Source organism: Typopeltis vanoorti, chromosome 22 (genome assembly GCF_054136105.1).
Source record: "Typopeltis vanoorti isolate ZY-2024b chromosome 22, IOZ_Tvanoo_1.0, whole genome shotgun sequence".
NCBI classification, from domain to species: domain Eukaryota; kingdom Metazoa; phylum Arthropoda; class Arachnida; order Uropygi; family Thelyphonidae; genus Typopeltis; species Typopeltis vanoorti.
In genome coordinates this window covers 14,525,734-14,549,792 of record NC_143570.1, presented here as the reverse complement: position 1 = coordinate 14,549,792, position 24,059 = coordinate 14,525,734, and the positions used below count along the sequence as shown (strand labels likewise).

The window sequence follows — 24,059 nt, the reverse complement described above, 5'->3', positions numbered from 1 at the left end:
AATCCTCACCTTCTCATGGTGCACCCTGTTGGGTATCTACTTGGATACTGAACGAACGAGGATGGGCTGGCAATTTGGGATTTAGCCAACCAAATTGTATTCTTATCGGTTAAACCAAAATAAAAAATGATGGTACAACATAACAAAATTTCATGTTGGCTGGGGCGTCGCCCGGGTAAACAAGGCCCCCCGTTGTTTTCGCCAGGGAACCAGGGCGAACAGCGAAAAGTCAGCTACTGGAACAAATCTGAAAACAAACCCCAACTCAACATCACCAGAGTTAAAGATCGGTATAGTTCGCCCACAATTTTTAGATCCCTTCTTGGCTTCGTGCCAAGAATAGTCGATTCATGCTGAAGGGGTGAAAGAAATGAAGGATGAACGAATTGGTCGCCAACATGCGAAATCACGTGCTTTCTTGTCTGTCGCTGTACTAGTACTAGCTTGATTTTTGTTGTTCTCTTTTTGCATTTTTTTTTATTATTAATTTGTATGATGGATCCAGTACAGTAAACAAGTTCTATTGTTACACGTTTCAGTAGATCTTGCAAAAGAATATTGAATAATATGCTGACATTCTGCGAAAAAGAATCGTCAGCAGCCCGTCTTCTTGTTTCCCTTTCTCAAGACATAAAACGTGCAAGTGCGGGCGTATCGGGGTTGACTGTTAAAAGAATTCGTAGGGAATGAAAAGGTGAAGGTAAGCCAAAATTTAAATCTCCTAAAAATGCACCAGAGAAAGAAAACCATCAAAACCAAAGCTTTGAACGATTTTGATGTAGACGTTATAAGAGGAACTATTCACGAATTTTACGTGGTCGAGAAAAGAGTGCCAACTGTTCCGAAATTGATTCCTGTGCTTAAAGAAAAAACTAATTTTCTTTGGAAAAGAGAAACTTTAAGGAAAATACTTCATGAAATCGGATTTTGTTTTAAAAAGTCCCAGAATAAAAGGAAACTTATCATGGAGCAAAGTGACATTGTTTTATGTAGAACGCAGTATTTGCACTTATTAACACTCTACGTACATTTTTCCAACTGTTATACAAGCAAAACAGTTACTTTAAAAACAGCAATGTTCGTAAAAGAAAAGCTAAATTTTCCCGACATGTAATAAACAAACTCAGTTTGTTTATTATTACAATCCCAGAAGACAGACTGATTACCCTATTATCGGAATGGATTCTCCTTTTTCTGACATGCGCAGAAGTGTCGAGGGACCTCAAATCGGTAGGCGAACTATACTATCAACGTAAGAAGCCTGAATGGCAAAGAAATGGAGCTAGCTGAGGAATTAGATAAGTACCAGATCGACATAATAGGAGTGACAGAAACAAAAAAGACCAAAACTGGTGAGATCTTTCTGAGCAATAAATACAAAATGTTATATTCAGGCAATGACAATCAAGGAAAAGAAGGAGTAGCCATAGTATTCAACACAAAATACGAGGCTAATCTTCTTGAATGGCAGTCAGTCTCAAGTAGAGTAATGTAAGCAAATATGAGAATGGGGAACTGGACAATGAGACTTATTTGTGCCTATAGTCCCACAGAAGGTTCTACTAAAGTAGATGTTGAGGAATTTTTTGATGCTTTAGAAAAAGCAACTGACACAATGAAAAAGGAAAAGTTGGTCCTTGTTGGGGATCTAAATAGCAGAGTAGGAAATGATTGTGAGACATACAAAAATATTTTGAGAAAAGAGCAAAGCTAATAATAATGGCAAATATCTGTTGGATTTCTGCTCAGGACATGGACTGGTTATTACTAACACCATGTTCCAACATAAAAATGTGCACAAATTCACATGGAGAGAAGAGGCTAGGAATAAGAAAAGTCTCATTGACTATGTTATTGTTGATAGTGATGTTTTCTCCATGGTGCAGGACACCAGAGTGTACAGAGGATTTGAAATTGGAAGTGATCACTATTTAGTCTTGAGCAGGATAAAATTGAATTTCATATTGAAAAGAATAATATGTAAGAAAGTTTTAAAGCGAATAAAAGTTGAGCAGCTCTCAGATGTGAACTGTAGACTAAAATACACAAAGATAATTGAAGAAAAAATGAAAGAGTTTGAGAACAGGAACCAAACCTTGGAGATTCAGTGGCAAGCCTTGAAGAAAACCCTGATTGATTCAGCCAGAGAGGCATGTGGTGAGGTTGTCTGCAAGGATAAAAAAATCAGAACTCCCTGGTGGACACAGGAAGTTAAAGAGGCAGTGAAGGAAAAGAAGAAAGCATATCAAAAGTTCTTGTCAAATAAGTCAGCTTGTGCTCTTAGAGAATATAGAGACAAATGCAAGAATGCTAAACACTATGTAAAACTAGCTAAACAAAAGTCATGGGAGGACTTTGGAAAGATTATAGAAAATAAATATCAAGAAGGTGGCAAAATATTCTGGAGGTTGTTGAAGCTTAGGAATGGAGGAAAGAGTGCTGTAAAAGGAGTTAGAGATGATAAAGGTGACATGAAAACAGGAGAAAAAGATATCCTTGAAGTATGATGGTATAAGAGTCTAACAGTGGCTGTACTGCATAGTTCAGAAAGCCTGGACAGAGGGACGAATTCCCGATGATTGGAGTAGAGCTCTCATAGTACCCATACATAAAAAGGGAAATACAACTGAATGTGAGAATTACAGAGGTATTTCCCTACTGAGTGTTCCTGGCAAGATCTATGCAAGTATACTTGAGAAACGGTTGAGAATTGTGGAAGAAAAGCTTGGTGAAGAACAAGCTGGATTCAGGCCAAATAGAGGCTGTCAGGATCAGATCTTCACTTTGCGACAAATAGTCGAGAAAGCATGGGAATATAACAAAGATCTGTATTTAAGTTTTGTCGATTTGGAAAAGGCATATGACAAGGTTCCAAGAGAGAAGTTATTCAATACGCTACAGTTATATAGTGTCAATGGGGCATTATATCAAGCAATACTTAGTCTTTATTTGAGTTGTAAGTCAGCAGTTAGAATTGAAGGAAGTACAGGAAGATGGTTAATGTTAAATCTGGTGTGAGACAAGGATGTAGATTATCCCCTCTGTTATTCATTATCTATATGGATCACAATATGAAGGAAAGTGGTATAAAACATGATATCAAAATTGGAGATGTTAATGTCAGCTCTTTGCTTTATGCGGATGATGTTATACTTCTAAATAAATCCACTACAAGTCTGCAAGATTCTCTGACTAAATTGAATAGCTGTTGTAATAGATGTGGTATGAAGATCAGCAATAAAAAGACAAAGACAATGAAAATAGGCAGAATCATTGAAAATGTCAACTGTGTTGTGAATGGAGAACCTGTGGAACAAGTAAAGCATTTCAGCTACTTAGGCATGATTTGTACTGAAGATGGTAAATTAAATATGGAAATAGACAACAGAATCAGCAAATCTGGTATGGTGGGAAGTCAATTGAATAAATTCATATGGAATAAGAGAGAAATTAGTCGAAACACTAAATTAGCTGTATACAAGACAGTGTTCAAACCAGTTTTAACATATGGATCTGAGAGTTGGGTCAGAAGTAAAACACTTGACCAAAGGCTAGAGACTGCAGATATGAGAGTCCTGAGAAAGATTAGAGGCGTGAACAGATGGCATCAATGGCAATATCATATTAAAAACGAGCATATTAGAAAAGAACTTGACATTGTCAGCATCCAGGAATGCATTAGCAGAGCTAATCTCAGGTGGTATGGTCACTTAAACAGAATGGACGAGGAAAGATTAGCCAAACAAGTGTTCTCTGCCAGGTTGGCAGGAAAACGACCTAAAGGAAGACCAAGATATAGATGGATTGATACGGTACAAAGTGCCTTAGACGATAGAAATATAAGATCTGATAATGCTGTAGCCTTGACAAGTAATAGACTGATTTGGAGGAAAATTGTTGATAGGAAGTTAGTAATGATGTAATTTTTTCATGTAGTACTATCATATCCTGTACACCCCTTGAGGGTACATGGCAGTAATTTGATGATGATGAATAGTGGTTTGGATTTTTGCTCAGATTTTGAACGAAATGCTGTTCACAATTGTATGACATAAATGAGATTATACAGACAGGATGTAGTGCAGCCTATTTTTAATTTGCAAGTTGGCAGTTAAAACTGAAGAGTAAAGATTGAAAGATATCAAATTGCTGATATATACCTTCAAGGAGTGTACAGGATACGATAGTACTACATGAAAAATCATTATTAACTTCGTGTCAACAATTTTCCTCCAGTCTGTTAAATGTCAAGACTCCAATATTATCAGGTCTTATATTAATGTCTTCTAAGACACTTTTTATTGTATCAATCCACCTATATCTTAGTCTTCCTCTGGTTTTTTTTCCTGCTAACCTGGCAGAGAACACTTGTTTTGCTAATCGTTCCTCGCCCATTCTGTTTAAATGACCATACTACCTGAGATTAGCTCTGCTAACAGATTCCTGGATGCTGACAATGTCAAGTTCTTTCCTAATATCCTCATTTTTAATATGATATTGCCATCTTTCATGCCCCTAATCTTTCTCAGGAATCTCCTCACATCTGCTGTCGCTAGTCTTTGGTCAAATGTTTTACTTCAACCCAACTCTAAGATCCATAAGTTAAAATTGGTTTAAACACTGTCTTGTATACAGCCAATTTCTCTCTTATTCTATATAAATTTATTCAGTTGACTTCCTACCATACCAGTATTGTTTATACTGTTGCCTATTTCCATATTTATCTTCACTAAAAATCGTGCCTAAGTAGCTGAATGTTGTACTTGTTCTATAAGTTCTCCATTCACAATGCAGTTGATATTTTCTGCCTATTTTCATTGTCTTTTTAATGCTGATCTTCATACCATATCTATTACAACAGTTATTCAATTTAGTCAGGGAATCTTGCAGACTTGTAGATGATTTATTTAGAAATACAGCTTCCACATGCAGCAAAGAACTGAGATTAACACCTATTTTGATATCAGGTTTACTACCACTCTCCTTCATAATGTGATCCATATAGATAATGAATAAGAGAGGGGATAATGTACATCCTTGTCTGACACCAGATTTAACATTAAACCATCTTCCTCTACTTCCTTCAATTCTAACTGACCTCTTACATCTCAAATAAAGACTAAGCATTGCTTGCTGTAATGTCCCATTGAAACCATATAACTGTAGCATTTGGAATAGCTTCTCTCTTGGCACCTTTTCTCATACCTTTTCCAGATCTACAAAATACAGATGTTTGTTATATTCCCATGATTTCTCAACTATCTGTCGTAAAGTGAAGATCTGATCCTGACAGCCTCTATTTGGTCCGAATTCAGCTTGTTCTTCACCAAGCTTCTCTTCCACAATCATTCTCAACCATTTCTCAAGTATACTTACATAAATCTTACCAGGAACGCTTAGCAAGGAAATACATCTAATTCTCACATTCAGTTTTATTTCCCTTTTTATATGAGTACTATGAGAGCTCTACTGCAATCATCGGAAATTCTTCTCTCTGTACAGGCCTTCTGAACTATGCAGTGCAGCCACTGTACGATTTTGATACCTCCATACTTAAGCAATTGTGGTCGAATGTCATCCACTCCTGCTGCCTTTCTACATTTCAGGCTTTTGATGACTTTTTCTACTTCAGGTATGGATATGTATTCCTGACTACATGCCTGGTAAGTGTTTTTTTATCTGTCCTGTCATCCCTGCTTGTTTCATTTAGCAGTTTTTCAAAGTAATTACTCCATACTTCAAGAATATCTTTTTCTCCTATTTTCATTTCACCTTTATCATTTCGAATTTCTTTTACAGCACTCTTTCCTCCATTTCCGAGCTTCTTCAACAACCTCCAGAATATCTTGCCACCTTCTTGATATTTATTTTCTATGTTCTTGCCATAGCCTTTTGTTTATCTCTATATTCTCTAAGAGCACAAGCTGACTTATTTTCTAGGAACTTTTGATATGCTTTCTTCTGTTCCTTCACTGCCTCTTTTACTTCTTGTGTCCACCATGGATTTTTCTATCCTTGCAGACAACCTCATCACATTCCTCTCTGGCTGAATCAATCAAAGTTTTTTTTTTTTTCAAGGCTTGCCACTGAATCTCCAAGCTTTGGTTCATGCTCTCACTCTTTCATTATTTTTTCATGAATAATATTTGTGTATTTTAGTCTACAGTTCACATCTGAGAGCTGTTCAACTTTTATTCTCTTTAGAACTTTCTTACGTGTTCTTTTCAATATGAAATTCAATTTTATCCCGCTCAAGACTAAATAGTTATCACTTCCAATTTCAAACCTCTGTACACACTGGTGTCCTGCAAGAGGGAGAAAACATCACTAATAACAATAATATAGTCGATGAGACTTTTCTTATTCCTTGCCTCTTCTCTCCATGTGAATTTGTGCACATTTTTATGTTGGAACATGGTGTTAGTAATAACCAGTCCATGTCCTGAGCAGAAGTCTAACAGGTATTTGCCATTATTATTAGCTTTGCTCTTTTTTCCAAACCCCAACAAGGTCCCCAACTGAAAGATAAGATGCAAAATCAAGTTAAGGCAAAGATGCACACTATTCTGTTATTCATGATTTACATACTCATAAATAAACTGGTGCAAGCCTTCAGGATAAACTGCTGTAACAAATTTGATACGAAAATCAGCAAAAAAGTAAATAGGATTATGCAAAGTATGAATTCTCAATGAGGGTGTATACAAAAAATTGTATATTTAGACAATTTCTTTTTAAAGCTAAGATGGCAAACCGAACAAGAAAAATCATAAGCGTAAGTAAAGTTGAAATGGTGTAGAGGCAGTCGAAATTTACATGGTGGAGAGAAATTAGCCAAAACAGTAAATGTGTAGTATACAAGACCAAACCAAACCCTTCAAACAAACAGCATTTGAGAATGCTGGGGAAAATGCTAAAGTAGAGGATGAGGAGAAGAAAGCCAGAGTGATAATTTTGGCATTCGTATCATTCTTTCTTCAGAGGATGTTTAAATCTTCTTCTGCAGCTTCTCCCACTTAAGTGGGGTCACTGTTGATGATGAGTCTCCTCCATATCCTCCTGTCTTAGGCTGTCACCACATCCAAGGATGCGGTGACAGCTGAATTATATTCAGCTGCCATAACAGTGATAGGTCAGGCCTTTCCAGTTACAGCATACCTACTAGATACAGGATTCACTAGAATAAAGACTAAGGTTTTACAAAGGAGAAGAGTTTTATGATAAAGAATGTACAAAGAAAGCTGTCAAGCCGACATTCATCCATTATCCTAACCCTGATTGCTGGCTTGGTTAACATACCCACTCACTGCTCAACAGACTGAGTAGATAAGAGATGAATTTTGCATGGTGTAAGATCAGTGCCATGCTTATTAGAAGCTTGAAGTGGCTTTAAAAGGGTCTATGTTTGGTCTCTAGAGCAGGGTTTGTATACTATGTAAAAATAAATGAAAAAACAAACAAACAAAAAAAAAAACAGAAAATCGTTAGCTCATCCATTGTACGAATGTACTATAGGTTTGCAGTAAAACCCATTGTGTGAGAGCTACATAAAAAAAACGAACAAATATTACTATCAAAACTTTCCGTTTTGGGCTTTTGTAGTCAATACTAGTAAATAATTGATAATTTTATTGTATTTTCTTTGAATTACAGTTACAGATCAAGCTCTCTTGTCACAATGATATTCCTTGTGAGAAGAGTCATGCAAGAAGACTAGAAATTTTGCTCTTAATAAATATTTGCAATGTAAGTTGGCTTCTGCAGTTTATGTGCTTAGAATATCACTACAGAACATACTATCAACTAATTTTTTCTCATCAACAAGTTTAATGGAGTCTTGAGACAATTACGTTATTGTATATTAATCCATATCTAGTTCATTTGAATGGGCTAGATAAAACAGTTGGATGTTAATTCAGATAAGATAGGCATGCATGCTATTTCCATGTTATTTATAATCTATAAGCAAGCACAACATTCAGGCAAGTATCAATGAACTAGTTTGTAATAAATGGCCTAAGTAAAAAAAAAATGCTCAGTGAATGTACTATGTATAGCCTTTAGTAGTACATACCATGTAAAACAAAAAGGGTGACACTTTTTTTAAAAAAAATAGTGAATGTCATGAAAATTGATAATAGGAGTGTTAGTATGGTTACAATGCCATTTGTGTAATTTTATACAGGGTAAGAGAAACAAGAGAAAACACTAAGTCAGCAATATATAACAGAGCATTCAAACTCATTTTGATGACATTTTGGCCAAGTAACTTGGTTTCATAAAAACCTAATATATATGCTGTAGAGAGGTTAATCATACATGCACAGTCAGCAATGTGACAGTTACACACGCATGATCAACCAGCATTTCCTGGCAAACATACCCTACCTTCTTTAATGAGACCAGCTAAGTCACATTCAGCAGAACAGACCTAATAAAGGTGGTTGTTTTTCTAGATGTGACAAATTCTGGTTACTCCAAACATGGCAAAACAAGTAAGAAAATGAAGTCAGAAAAACTTGATTCAAGAATGTAAAAACAGAAGTAATTTAAGATGATATGGTCACTTAGAATAAGGCTGATTTAGTAGTAAGCTAATTAGGAACCTAATATTAAATCTTGTCTTAGCTCAATAAGATCTTTGCAGGTGTAGACTTCTGTGGCTAATTGGTTCAAAAGATATATTTCAGTGATTACACCATTTTTTTTTTTTTTAAATTATTCACTTATATAAAACACTGAAATAATAGTTCCCGACAAGTTTCGTAAATCGTAGGATTTACATCTTTTGGGGGGGGGGGGGGGGGGAAATAGTATAACTTAAAATTAAAACAAGAGAATTAATAAATACAAATCATAACTGTCTGGCTATTCATAAAACTCAAATAACAGAATGCAGATATATAACGTTAGTGACGTTGAACAATACTGGATGATGTCACATGTTCTTGTTCTCGTTCATACAGTCCGAGCTCAGATTGAGGTAGATTTTTTTTATTAGAGCTGACCACACTTGGTGGAGAATTAAACCTTTATTTTTATTGCATTGGGTTGGGTTTTTTAGCATATTAGCAGCTTCTTTAAATTTTCTTATATAACTGTTTTCTATGTATGACATCGTCGTTTTTTTGCCAGAGTACACCGTGTCCAATGGAAGTGGTATGGAAAGCAAGACAATATTTTTTCAATAAGATCTGGCACACACCTTGGTATGTATGTAATTATAACACAAATACCACTCCTAAATTTTATTAGGCCTGTAGAAACCTTTCCAAAACAGTAATTTGTGGCAATCTACATTGCTAATGTGGAAGATTCTTACTTTTCTTTCTTTCTGCAGCAGTTTTTAAGTTCCTGAAATCTTTTTGAGCCAATTTTTTTGCAGCAAGAGATGCTCTGATATCAGTCTTCTTTAAAGCACTACCTCCTGGTTCTTTTCTTGTCTACAAAAAAACAAAATAAAATTTAAATGGCTATATGTCAAGTACCTGCTTAAAGATAAAGTATATTAACTTATATGAGAGGAAAAAGTAGTAGTTTCATCTTTAAACGACAATTACTGCTATGTTGGAACCAATATTCATTCTAATTTTTTACATATGTGCATGAAAAACATTTTGTATTATTACATTTGTGCACACATTTTCAATGCAAGCATTAATATAATAATATCCCCCCACACACACAAACATCTAGCTATAACCTGTAAAATTGTGAACACTAAATGAATTTGCTTAAATCTGCATATCTACAAAAATCAAGTGACTACTGTCTAGAAAGCAGACACTAAACAAATATGAATCTGCAATGTGCTGATATCAGCATCAGTTTTTACTCCCCCCCCCCCAGGTCAGTTTAAAAGTAACTAATTAGAGCTATATTAGGTGGAGACATTGGCCAAACAAATGAAATAAGTGAAAAGTATAATTTATTCATATTATTTCTTTTTATACTATATTAAAAAACTAAATTCAAAATTCTGAAAGTAAAAATTGTGTGCAGTTACTAGGCATATGTGCTTCCTTTTTGATCAGTGTACATGCAACTACACAGCTTAGAACATTGGTTGGAACCTTGTGTTAACAATCACTAACTATGGTTGCAACCTTTTGAGTGTGCCAAAACTAGATACATTTATGAAAAAAATTGATCACTAAAATTCTGAAGAGTAAATTAATTGCGATTTTGAAGCGAACCTTAACATGTATGGATAAGGAAGTCATTTTGCCTCTTTATAAGACTCATTAGACACACCTGGATAGCTGTAGGCAGTTTTGGTCTACCAGGTTCCAAGGAGATAAAGAAGCTGTGAAAATGGTGCAAAGAAGAGTTATAACTATTTTTTTTTTATCTGATACCACTCAGCTAATAAATAATAGTTACAAATTATAAAGATGAGTTCCTTCTGATAGCTTTATTTCCATGTGCAGTAGATGCAGTGTGTTATAGCAAACACCACTATAATGAAATGATGCACTTTAACTTAAAAAAAAAAAAAAAAAAAAAAAAAAAAAAAAAAAAAAAAAAAAAAAACCCCAAAATATCACAGAAACCATGCAATTTTAAGGTCACTAAGTATATTCAAAAATAGTGCAAGTGCAAATCCTTTCATGATAGCAAATTGAATTTCCTCACAAACGATGTCACAATCAAAGTACATTTGGAGTAATCTCGTAAATAGTGCATACATTTTATATTTTGCATTAAAACTAGTAAGTAAAGGAAAGGAAAACAATAACATGAAAAAGTACAAATGGAGACATTTATATTAACATAGACAATAAGAAAGAAAGAAAGAAACTAAGAGTATAAAATTCTAAAAATAAAATCTAAAATTAACATTTAAATTCAGAAATGCAATGTTACCTTAATTAAAATTAAAATAACATTTAAATTTAAATGTCAATTCTGGATTTATATCATTTGACTGAAATCTTTATAATGAAATGAACAGGCTTATCCAATTAGAATGATGACCTAGTGACATCAGCTATACCAATCACTTTTCCCTCCCCAAATTAGACTAATGAAGGATAGATGTTCATCGGTTGCATTCAGGTAGGCATATTAAAATAACATTTAAAAATTTAAATGTCAATTCCTGGATTTTCATTTTTATAATTTCATACGCCCCTGGTTTTCTTGGTCTCCTATTGTTTCCATTTGTATTTTTTGATGTTGGTTTGAATATTTAATGAATAGTAATGTTAATCCTTGGTACCCCATCACCAATGAATTTGTTATTTCCACTGTTCTCTTTCTAGCTATCTTTATCAAGTTTTTTAACATGCACCTTCAAGGAGTGTAGCGGCTACTATAACAGCACGCCATTATTATGTTTGTTTTTTGATCTGTCATCTTGATATTAAACACCTGTTTTTTTTAACATTTCCTCTACCCTTCTTGAATGTTAACAATGTCAAGTTTCTTTCTAATATCTTAATTTTAATGATTCTGCCATTTGTGGTCTTTAGTCTTTGATCAAGTGCGAGTTTCTAAACCAACTCACAGATCCATAACTTAAAACTGGTTATTTCTTTGAACATTGTCTTCTATGTCTTGTGGGGTGGGGGGGGGGGGGGGTGGGGGGGGGGGGGGGTGGGGGGGGGGGGGGGTGGGGGGGGGGGGGGGTGGGGGGGGGGGGGGGTGGGGGGGGGGGGGGGTGGGGGGGGGGGGGGGTGGGGGGGGGGGGGGGTGGGGGGGGGGGGGGGTGGGGGGGGGGGGGGGTGGGGGGGGGGGGGGGTGGGGGGGGGGGGGGGTGGGGGGGGGGGGGGGTGGGGGGGGGGGGGGGTGGGGGGGGGGGGGGGTGGGGGGGGGGGGGGGTGGGGGGGGGGGGGGGTGGGGGGGGGGGGGGGTGGGGGGGGGGGGGGGTGGGGGGGGGGGGGGGTGGGGGGGGGGGGGGGTGGGGGGGGGGGGGGGTGGGGGGGGGGGGGGGTGGGGGGGGGGGGGGGTGGGGGGGGGGGGGGGTGGGGGGGGGGGGGGGTGGGGGGGGGGGGGGGTGGGGGGGGGGGGGGGTGGGGGGGGGGGGGGGTGGGGGGGGGGGGGGGTGGGGGGGGGGGGGGGGCAGCACGTGTAGTGGGGGCTAATCCTGTAGTGATCCATAAGTTTCGATTACTAACAACTACACGCCTGACTCTTTCACCTGTTTTTCAAGAAGAAAACATAAGAATCCAAATACAAGTAAATTACAAAAAAAAAAACAACACACAAGTGAAAGATAATATCCACCATTTGTTACCTATTAATTTGAAATTTAAAAAAGGAATGGTCGGGAGGTTGCTTTGATTTTCAACTGAAGGAAGTAAGGACATAATACACTGTGAAGAACATTGTATTATGTCTGTAAATTGTGTTGTTCTGACCAGTTTTGAGGATTAAAAAAAAAAAACAATTCCTGAACATCATTCTCTATCAATGAAAGAATATTCTTTCCTACAGTGCAAGGATAATTGACTATTCATGACCACATTGATAAAGATTGATTTGGCTGAGGATATTTGGAAGTTTATCACAGTGAATGTGCTCTTAGAGTTTTGCAATAAGTAAAACTCCATTACAATAGGTTACAGCAATAGTCAAGGTAATAGTAATAGCGAAGAATGAGTAAATGCTATATATGAAAAGGAAATAAAAAACAAGCAAACTGCTATCTACATATAAATATAGCCTTCTCATAAACTGTTTTAACTTCCGAACACCCTTGCACTGCCTAAAAAATCAGGCAAGCCCAATTCCATTAGTACTGTGTACAGCCAACATTCACCTGTTTATCAGTAGAGTTGTCTAGCTGTATTGACTATTTACCATCATAATGATACAGAACAAATATATGACTGCCAAAGAAATGGGTCAACTATGCTATGTTAGGACACACCAGCATGTGAAGGCATGCCTCTGCTGTAATCCTGTGAGAATGCAGAAAGCAATATCATGTGTACTAACAGATGACTTGGGGGCAAGAGCCTTATCGTCATTCTAACACCACAACTTATGCTCCAGAGGATGATAAAATCAAAGGCACTTTAATGGTATGCAAACAACAGATATCCTCTTCACAGACAAGAATATTTTCATTATTTGAAGTCATTTAACCACAAAAACAATTGGGTATATTCCCCAATGGTCACACAGCATGTGCCAAAGCACCCAGGATTCAGAGAGGACATCACCCCTCATCAGTGATATATCAGAGGATATCCAGGTTGCATTTCTGCAAGGGGTTAAAATCCATCAAAGTATATCAAAACACTGTGCTGGAACCCATGGTACAGTCCTGAACATCTTGTTTCATGGTAAGTAGTGACTATTCCAACAGGACTCAGAAGGTGAAGCCCACACATCAGTGGTTGCACACATGGTAATGTGGAAGACCCAATCTGAATCCGTGAACTCCAAATGGAGTCCAACTGATTCAGAGATGGCTGGAACTTGAGCGAGTAGCCTGCAAGAAATGACACCCCAGCACAGCTGGCCGAAAGATGGATTTGGAGCAAGTCATAGCAGTTTCCTTTGATTGTTGTGCATTCATGAAGGCATCAGGAAAACATTTCGAACATCGAGTGCTGCAATATTTATGTTATACACGTGGTATGTATGTGCTGAAGCTGTAAATGATTTACTGATAGATTAAAGGTTTATGCACTGTTCAAGTTGTAACTGTATTTATGGCTACTCTAGGTAGAATATAATCAAATGTAATTCTATTTAAAAAAATTAAAAACCTTGCATCATTTATCTGAGTTTGATAAGATCTGTGCTAGCATATATAGCAAAACAGAGTGCAAGAAAAAATCCATTTATTTCTCGAGCAAAGTGCAGTCACTTCCCAAGAACATAATTGCTGGAATGCACACTGCATTTACACATAGTTGAATCATCAGCCCTACAAAAATTCAAATATAGAAAAACTACTGACCTATGTGCAGCCTAGCAACTACAACTTCCTTTTGAATTTGATATTCAGCTGTGGATTCTTAGTCATGTTGGAATTGAGGAAAATGAAACTGTAAGCAGAGCTCCTAGATCATCTGATAATTTTTCCACATATTGTTTGTCAATTCCATGTATGTTTCTATACACACACACACGGGACGTATATATGCATATCATCATCAGCATCATTATTGGCCACTGTCAATCCACTGCTGAAGGCCTTTTTACGATTACTCCAAAACTGTCTGTCCATGGCTCTCCTTTCCCATGTCACTACTGCAAATCTTATATCATCAATATGCCCAGCCCACTGCCACTTCAAATGTTCTATGTCACAGACTTTGGTTTCTTATCCACGTGTTCCTTTTATGATCCAGTCTTGTGACACCAAGCATACTTTATCCCATGCTAAATTGTATTGTTCTTAATTTCCTTTGCATTTGTGTCCATGTGCAAATATAGCAAGAACACACTGGTTAAAAACTTTTCTCTTCAGGCATAATGGTAGTTGGCTTTTGAATATTGAATGTAATTTTCCAAATGCTTTCCACCAAAGCATTATGCGTATTTTTATTTCGTTCATGTTATTTTGTTCCATCATCATCATCAGCCATTTCCCATTGCGATCTGTTGTCCTAAGTATATATAATGATCTGCTTGTTTAATTTTCTCATTACTGATTTTTATTATTTCTGGTTGGACATAGATATTGAACATAACATGGGTCTTCTTTAGGTTAATCTTTAGGCTAGCTGTGCAGTTGAGTAAAGTTAACTATGTCGTCTGCAGTGTAAATGGTTAAATAACTTCCATTTATCTTCGGACCTTTCCCTTCCCAATCAAGTTTGAATATTTCCTCTAGGCATGCTATGAATAATTATGAAGACATTTATTCACCGTGTCACTCTGTCTTATACCTCTGTATTCCCACAGATGTTTCCATTGAAATGGTCACAACAGAATGAGAGAGGAAAGATTAGCAAAACAAGTGTTCTCCGCCAGGTGGCAGGAAAAAAACCCAGATATAAGTGGATTGATATGATAAAAAGTGCCTTAGAAGATAGAAATATAAGATCTGATAATGTTGGAATCTTAACAGGTAACAGATATATTTGAAGGAAAATTGTAGATAAGTTAGTAATCCCCAAGCATTGGAGGTGGATTATATTAATGGCCTGGATAAAACTTAATGAGTATGTATAATCATGCACTTTTGGTATCTATGATATCAGAAACTGATTGGGACTTTGTGAGGGAGCCTGTGAAACATGATTATAACGAATTCATGCTCAACGGATTTGTTCATTGCCAGAGATCCCATCCCCCCCCCACCACCCCCCCCCTCCAACCCCCCCCCCCATATTGCTATATTGCTATCAAGCAATAAATGCACAGCAAGACTTGGGACACATGGTCAGACCTTTACAGTACGAGCTTTACTTCAAACACTGTTGACCCTTTAGGTCAACAGTGTTTGAAGTAAAGAGCAAGCATTATTTTCCATTTTTTTTTCAACCTCTCAGTGAATAAATTAAAGCAGGAGTAATGGAAATTTCAAGATTCCAAAAGAGCTGCATAACAGTAATCTCAAACAATAGGTGATTCACATACAATTATTGGTATTTAAAAGTACAATGGTGGAACGAGAACTTCGTAAGGTTAAGAATATGGCTAGAAAAAGGAAGCAACTCCAAACTAGAAAAGGAAGTAACTCCAAATCAATCAATGTCAATCCACCCATCAAAACCTTACACCAAGATTTCAATGGATGGCTAAGCAACAAGTAATTTGTAAAGATTATAAAGAATGACAAAGTGGCATTCCAGCCCATTAACCAAATAAGGATGCTACTAAGATCAGTATATATTGACCAAAAATAGTCAATGTAATTAATGGGTAGCAAAATCTATTTGGAAATTTAAGAATGCCAAGTTTCCTCATTATGTGCCAGAACTTTGGCCAAAAAGGTAAACAAAAGGTGAAGGTTAAGGAAAGGGGAACAAAAGCAGACATCACGTAAGAAAAAAAAAGACAACAGAATTCTTCACATGGTATAAAAGGACCTATTTGTCCTTCTATACAGAAAGTATTCTTACTGGGACCCAATAAGCAAGCCATACCAATATGATTAAAATCTGCATCCGTGGGGGAGGGAAGAACTACAACACTTTTTTTGTGCTTGAGCCCTTTTACAAGATTTTCACACACACACACAGCAAAAACCAATTTGATACAATGCCATTATAATTTCTAATACTAGATCTAATGTTATGGTTATCAAAACAAAACGGAGAATAAAGCATTCTATTTGCATAAATATTAATCTCTCCATTCCACAATACATGTTGCTTCCTTTGGTTTGTTATTAATTCTAGAAAATCGTTAGACTCAACTACTCTTATTTCAGTTATATAGTACAAAAGACAAATGCCACATTACCTTTCTCATCTCTGCTGATAACCTTCAGTTCTTTAACAGCACTACAATAAATGAAAATTAAGCATTGTATGAAAGATCTTTGATATTTATATTAAATTAAGACAGTTAAAATATACCATATTCAATGTACTTGAAGAGAATAATTCAATGTACCAGAGAGAATAATACATACTGTTGATATATTTCAATGCAAAATATTTAAAATACATTACTTATATTAAAACTTACAGAAGTGGAGCAAGTCGAGGAAAAAACTGATAAATATTTTAAATTCATCAATCTCAAATGACAGGCTTAGATCTCAATCATCCTTTTTCAGGAAGGAAAAAAAAATGATAATTTCCTAATTAATAAGGACATATCTAAGAAAAAACAACTGATTTTTACTTTAAATAATCATAGATGTACAAAATTTCCAACATTTTTAAAACTGACTTGTTGAATCAATGTCTACTTTTATGGATAAATAAAGTGTCTAATTTAGTCTGCTATCTCTTCGATTTTCCTTTTGTGCTGTCTGCATACGTTCACTAATAATTTTTCAGAGGAATTTTATATATATAGTCATACCCCGACTTATGCGAATCCAGAGTTATGCAGTTTCATATATGTACGTATTCCCGTCCCACTTCATGCCTCACCAACACTAGTCTTATCTTTCCAGCGGCGGCCGGATTCTCCAATGTCACACGTTGTGAACAAGCACTGACGTGTTTTGTGTGGTCTCCATTCATACACGATTTTTAGTCTACAAACCTTGCAATTGTTTAATGTTATGTTCTTGATAAAAATTTTATCACATAAAAAATAATAATGTTGTCCATAGGACGAAAGTCCGATTCTTCTACAGCTAGCAAGAAAAGAAAAACATTGACTTTGGAAACAAAACGCAACATTATTAAGGATTTTGAAGGCAGAATGAAAATTTGTGAGCTAGCAAAGAAGTTTGATCTACAGTAAGAACAATCATAAAAGAAAGGTTTACAGATTTTGGAGGACATAGATTCTAACGAATTGTAGCCACAATGTAAAGAATAAAAAAAAATCATTAGCTTGCTATGAAGAAATTTTGCATGACAAGAAAGACATTATGCCATCAGATGAATCTATTAGATTTTATGAAACCATTGACATCGAAATAACTTTTTTTTTTTTTTTTTTTTTTTTTATGTACGAAAAACTACAATTATGATTATATTTTTTTAAAAAAAATGTTTTTTAAAATTTTGGTCCCAATTAACTAATATTTTTGTATGTTTGTATGCAAAATTATACCCGAGCTACGCGAATTCAACTTATGCATTTTGTTAGTCCCGCCTGCCGTGTAACTTCGGGGTATGACTGTATATATTAAAAATTTATCAATCTGCATGATACTAATAAATAAATTGGCTAATTTAAAATAAGTTTCTCACAAAATACATAGAAAAGTTTCCAGCTCACAGAAATCCAAGAATACGTTTCACTTTCTTTGAAAAAAAAAATTAAATAAAATATAAGCTTGTCATCAACATCAGTCTCAAGTGTGTTTTCATAAGCTAATCAGTGCATAACATGACAATTTTACAGACTTTTCATCAAATATACAGTTTATACTTATGTGCCAGCTGGATATAAAGTAGCCGGTGTATCATGTGAATCATATTCACACGATACACTGAAAACTGCAAGAATCTAATTTTACCTCATGTGTTGTATGTGATTATAAAGGGTATTTTGCAGTGTGTGTACCAAACAAAGACAAGAGCACATAAAACAGTCATTTATAGATGCACTGCTTATTGAAGGAAAAAATACATCATGCACAATATACTTTTGCTTCATCAAAATACTAGGATGACTATTCGTGTCTCAAACATATTTTTTATTGTTGCATCCTGTTAGTTTTTAAAAAACTAGAGGGTACTCAAGCATTACATATGAAGTGTTGCAAAACAAAATGCAACTACAGATGAAAGATTATAATCACCTCTACTGAAATGAACCATGTGCAACCAATAGGAGATTTTCGATGGCGTATGGTTACTTTCACTACATGCCTAGTTATTAATGACTGAAGTGTAGAATTTGGATCTTTCTGGAGCATAAGATCTTAAATAGTTTCAGAAGGTATCAATTAGACACAAAAGTATCATATAAATTTTTATCTTATTCCTTATGATAATTTAAGATAGAGACCCAGAAAATAGTTCAACCTATCAATCATTTCTTGTCACTACAATAAGAGAAATCTTGCTTCAGTGATTCATAGTACCTATTATATAGTATTCATAGTATCTAGACTACGGTAATCTAGTCTCAATGAGGCAAAGTGGAGTTTGCAGTAAAGATTATTCCATAAAAGTGGCTATTTTTATTTTATTGACTCTGGTAACAAGTTACAGCTTCTTTTCATGCATCTCTGCAGATAAATGTTTTATTATTCTGTAGATTTGCCAATGAAAATATGTTCACTGGTTTCCTGCCTACACACTTTTTTTTTAAAGGTGGCATCATATGGAGATGATTTGATCTATCAATATTTGTTGTCACTGCAATAAGAGAAATCTTGCTCCAGAGTAAAGAGCTGAAATGCTGCTTTTCTTCAATCATGTGGTCCACATAGTTGAATAAGTCACATTATCATTCCCTCTTGACTTGAGCATCCTTCCTCTACATCATTTAATTAGAACTGCTCACACATAGGTTAACCATCAGAAGTGCAAATAACAAGTGTATACTAAGACTTCGAAAAATAAAATGTGAGCAAAATGAATGACTGTACAATCACAGGAAGTTCTAATTATGGCAAAGCAAGAGACTAATTACTGAAGGGGGGGATAGTGAGACGTGTGGATGGTAATGGTAAAATAATCAGCCACTGACAAAGTATCTAATGGAATTATTTAATCAGCACTATCAGTGTATATAACTGGTATAAATGATGCTGTTTTATTCTGGAGAGAAGAAAATGGTAGAGGCACTACCAAAAGGAAGAACCAGGAGACTTGTGTACAGATATTCTTGGATTTTGCAAATGCATTTAATATTTACCAACAGCAAGTTAGATGGGAAAGACCAAAAGAGATAGTGTGAGACCAGAACAGGCCACTTGGCCTCAAATCTATGATAGGAAGGAGATGGATGGGATTAATGAGAAAATGGTTAACTGGTCAAAGACAACAAGCTGCTATAACTCAGGTGTTATTGACAATACCCTTTGAAAAGGCATCTCTTCAAATTGTTTGGGGTGCTAACAATTTTTAAAGTTTTAACTGAAGACAAGAAGTTATCCCATCTCATAGAAGAGTTCAGTTTTTTCCCTCCAAGAAACTCAAAATTGGCCAAAAGAACATAATTAACAGAGTTAATACTCTGGGCTTATAATATTGGTTTGCTTTGGCTGTAAATCAAAACAACCTACAATGATGATTCTAACTTTTTCCATTACAACTAGGATTTCAGGAGTTATCCAATTGTAAATAATAGTACACAAATTATACCCTTGTTTTGATCCTTTACCTGAGTAATCCAATGAAAGTCTACAAGTAATGAATCTTTATGACTAAAGTACTTGTATATGAGTATATTGATTCCATATCAAATTGCCTCATTATCCATGTACACAGCTTCTGACATTCACACATTGAGAGAGATCACTAACTAGTTTCAACCAATCTCATCAGTAGGAGCTAGGATTATTGGCGATATTGAGGCCTAAACCAATATCTTATTTACATATATGAGAAACATGACATACCTGACATCAGTAATTCTAATAACTTCTCTAAAAGAAACCATTAGCTTTTATAATATCTATATAAAATATTTTGATGAAAATATTCTACACAAGACATGCTGTCCAAAGTGTTGCTTGTTTTCGCTCATCTTTTACTTTTAATTTCCTATCTTTAGGTTTTATTTTTCTTTGACCTCTTCCAATGATATTATATATTATTAACATAAAATAAAATTAGTATGTTGTCCATTATGTGTGTTCTTCCAGCCAATTTGTTTATGATAAGTTCAAAAAAGCTTTTTTTTTTTTGTTAGAAAACATTAAGAAATATAATTTTACTAAAAGATGTTTCATTCAGCGGGTAGTGATATATACATGCTCTTACTTGGTACGATAAAGTTGAATCAATTTCTTTTAAGAAAAATTATTTTTAGTTAGAAACTTCAGAATAAATAAAATTCTGGAAGAGACAAAATGCAATATTCTCTAGTCTACAACATATAAAAATTTCATAAATATTGGTAAAAAATTCAAAGTATTAACCAAACTATCATATTACTGCAAACTGAATTTGATCTAGCACACCAAATGTGGAATGGATTAGTTGGCATATTTTAAAATTAACGTTTTAAAAGCATTAAATAAATATATATAGATATAAATAAATTAAAAAACATCATAGGTTCTTTTTGCTGTTGGGGGAAAAGTATATGCAAAGAAACTTGAAATCGAGGGTCCTATAATATTAATCAATTTGATTTCAATTGTGCATTAAATAAATGCAATCCATATTTAAAATGAAACAAGAAAATTAATTTAAAGACACTTAACTATTTATGTCACATTCAGAATTGACCAATAAAATGCAATCATCACTGATGTACTTTCATAGATATCATAATTACTGCATTATAAAACGATCTTTCTTCAATCTTATATTAAGTCAGATTAATCACAATCTACAATCAAATTTGTATTTTTTGATTTTTTTAATTATTAAGAATTAAAAGGTTTCTAATTCTAACAGCTTAGAATTTAAAGTTGTATTATTGTAAATGCCTTAAACCTATAAAATATAAATCCAAATAATTTGTAAGTTCCTCTGCAACATGGCTTTGCTCAACAGCAAAGCCATGTTGAAATATTGCCACCTTGGTTGGCTAAAGTGGTTAGATGAACCGGCTCTCAAACCAACAGGCTTTGAATTCTGCTGCAGGCATTGATGTTTGCGACTCTCTTTAGTGGGAGATGAATTTCATCCCCCTGGCAATCAGAGAAATGTGTAAGTGTTCCAGTGAGGCAATTTCACTGCCTCAAAGGGTTTCAGGTTTGCTCTAGAGTACGATTTCCAGATTATGTCAAACATCCTTCACCCAGCAAAAGTAAGAATGTACTATACATTTACAAATAAACCATTTGTGGGTGGAAGGAAGAAAAAATGCAGCACTACTTTACTGATATGGCTCTTAAATCTTGAGGATAAATGGTAATCTGTTTTGAAAATAGCTTTGACAGATGAAGCTCATCTTGAGGTCAGTGACGAAATTCATAAGCAGAAATGCATGTTACGATTAAGAAAAACTGACTAGACCACTGAATCCAAGTTGTAATGGTTGGAAAATTGGGCTGCATTTTTTTTTAGATATGAAGCAAATCCTATTACCATAAAGATAATCTCTTAAAGCAATAATATCAAACATTTCTCTGATTTAGACATATCAATGGCTACACTTGTACAAAAAAAAAAAAATGCTCTAATGAACAGCAAATAATTACCACTCAGGAAAACAGATATACAATCCCCACAAAGTATAAACAGTTCATACCGCCTAGAAACCTTCATGAAAAGTTTAAACAATCTCCAAGTAGAAAATTTAATTTCGGGTAGATAGCAAGTCATACCTTAAAACAGGCTTGACGATATTAACCCATCTAATGTTTTCAATGTAATGTGAAAACACTGGAGAGGATCCAGAAAAGTGACTAAAACAATATCAGAACTCTGGAATGGAGAGGTTGAAGAAATGAAATTGCAAAGTTTGGTGGATACGAGGAGGAGGAGTATGTAAAAATACACAATTTAAAATTCTGAATATTTTTACAAATTGTTTATGTTAGCACATTAATAGTTTTCGTTTCATAAGACGTATTGTCAGCACTTGTGATGTGCACGTTATTGATGTTATTTTATCAAAATGATATGTGAAGCATTTTAAAAAATTTATGTACATACTGGATTTGGATAGTTGTATTACTTTCAGAAATTGTATTGTGGTTTAAAATTATTAAGTGCTGTGTTTTGTAAAGACATTCTCGTAACACTAACGGAGACAACACATCAGTCATTATACATAACTTCTTGTTTGCCACTTTCATGGAATGTGCATGTTTGCCGAGGAGTTTGATGGGCGATTGACAACTGACAGAGCGTTCAGTTTCGAGGTAACGGAAGATAAACAAGGGAGAGCTAATGGAAGTTTAAGAATGCAGGCCTGCAAAATTTTATTAGGAAATTAAGTTATGTGATAGTCGGGGACATATTAATAGAAGAAAAAGGGAATCGTAGAATTGTGAGCCTTTAGAGTGGAGGAGTTAAGACAGTAAATAAAAGAAAATATTGTGAGTGACGTTCTATAGGAATGTTCGAGGAAATGCTGATTGTAAATATCATCTGTTTTAAGGATGCTGAATCTGTTATTTCTACTGGAAAAGGAGATGGAATTTAGCAACATAGATAAAGCAATAGAAGAAACCTTATTTGCTGGTAGATAAATTAACAAAAATTGAACTGCATGAGGTAAGAGTAACTATACTTCAGTTTGGTGAATTCAGAATATCTTACTTCAGAGTCAGAAGAAATATATGCTACATAAGGGTGATAAGAAAGGATCCTATGGGAAAGAACAAAATTTTATATCTTCGGAAACAAAGGCCTTAACAAAGAAACTGACTATGAACATTTTTGCTGTTGTGAAAACAAGGTGTTTAGTCTGGTAGATGTCATTAAGTATATGTTAAACAATCCAGTAATAAAATGCAAAACCATATGTTGCATTGGCAAACACAGTATCTAACTAAAAACTAGATGTGTGGAAGTCTTTCTCCTGCTCAAACACAAAGCACTAATAAAATTCAAACGTGTTAAAACTAAGATTTCATATTTTTGAATAAGAAAATCTCTAAAGTGTAGATTTTAAAAAGCTTTGGATCCAGTTAATTGTGTAAATTTATTTGAAGTGTATATATTGTTTTTGTTTTACAAAATATGTATATTTTGTATTAGGTACTGAGTCAGTGATTTTTCAGATTCTGAAAGAAATAGTAAAAAGTCATTGCACCAATCGGAATGGAACCCTTGTGCATATAAACACTCAGAAATTATAAATAATCGTTATAAAGAAATTCTCATAACAAATGAGGATTGATAATAAATAAATGAATAAATAATCCCCCTCATAAAATGACACAGCCAACAGGAATGATAATTATCAAAACAATTGGCGCAGCCGGTATAATCAATAATCTCTAATTTATAACAAGGTGATATAAGATATGTAAGTGACGTTTAAGTTACCGAGGGAATTTTATTGGATTAATTTTATAATTGGAAATTATAAAAAGAGTAGAAGGCAAGAGGGAGAAAACTAAAAGCCACCCGAGGAAGTTGTGTAAGTGAGTAGGTGAAGAGGAAGTTTGGGGAGTAGATTTTTTACATGGAGAGTTGTCAGTGAATGGAATGCATTACCAGAAGTTCAATTAACTGATGCAGAGGAAGGATGCATCATCATCAAATTCCTGCCATATACCCTCAAGGGGTGTACAGGCTATGATAGTACAACATGAAAAAAAAAATTACATCATCACTAACTTCCTATCCACAATTTTCCTCCAAATCAGTCTGTTACTTGTCAAGACTCCGACATTATCAGATCATATATTTCTATCGTCTAAGGTACTTTGTACCATATCA

General features: G+C 35.1%; 1 protein-coding gene across 1 annotated transcript in view; it reads right to left on the bottom strand.

The window, feature by feature from the left end:
• The window catches only part of LOC150094175 (uncharacterized), a 108,898-nt gene that overhangs the window by 25,049 nt on the left and 59,790 nt on the right, over window positions 1-24,059 (bottom strand). Inside the window, exons 7-9 of the mRNA XM_090412415.1 lie at window positions 16,372-16,412; window positions 12,066-12,142; window positions 9,323-9,443 (exon numbers count right to left, since the gene is read on the bottom strand). Coding sequence (XP_090268541.1) covers window positions 9,323-9,443; window positions 12,066-12,142; window positions 16,372-16,412 — 239 coding nt within the window. The remainder of the gene's footprint in view (window positions 1-9,322; window positions 9,444-12,065; window positions 12,143-16,371; window positions 16,413-24,059) is intronic.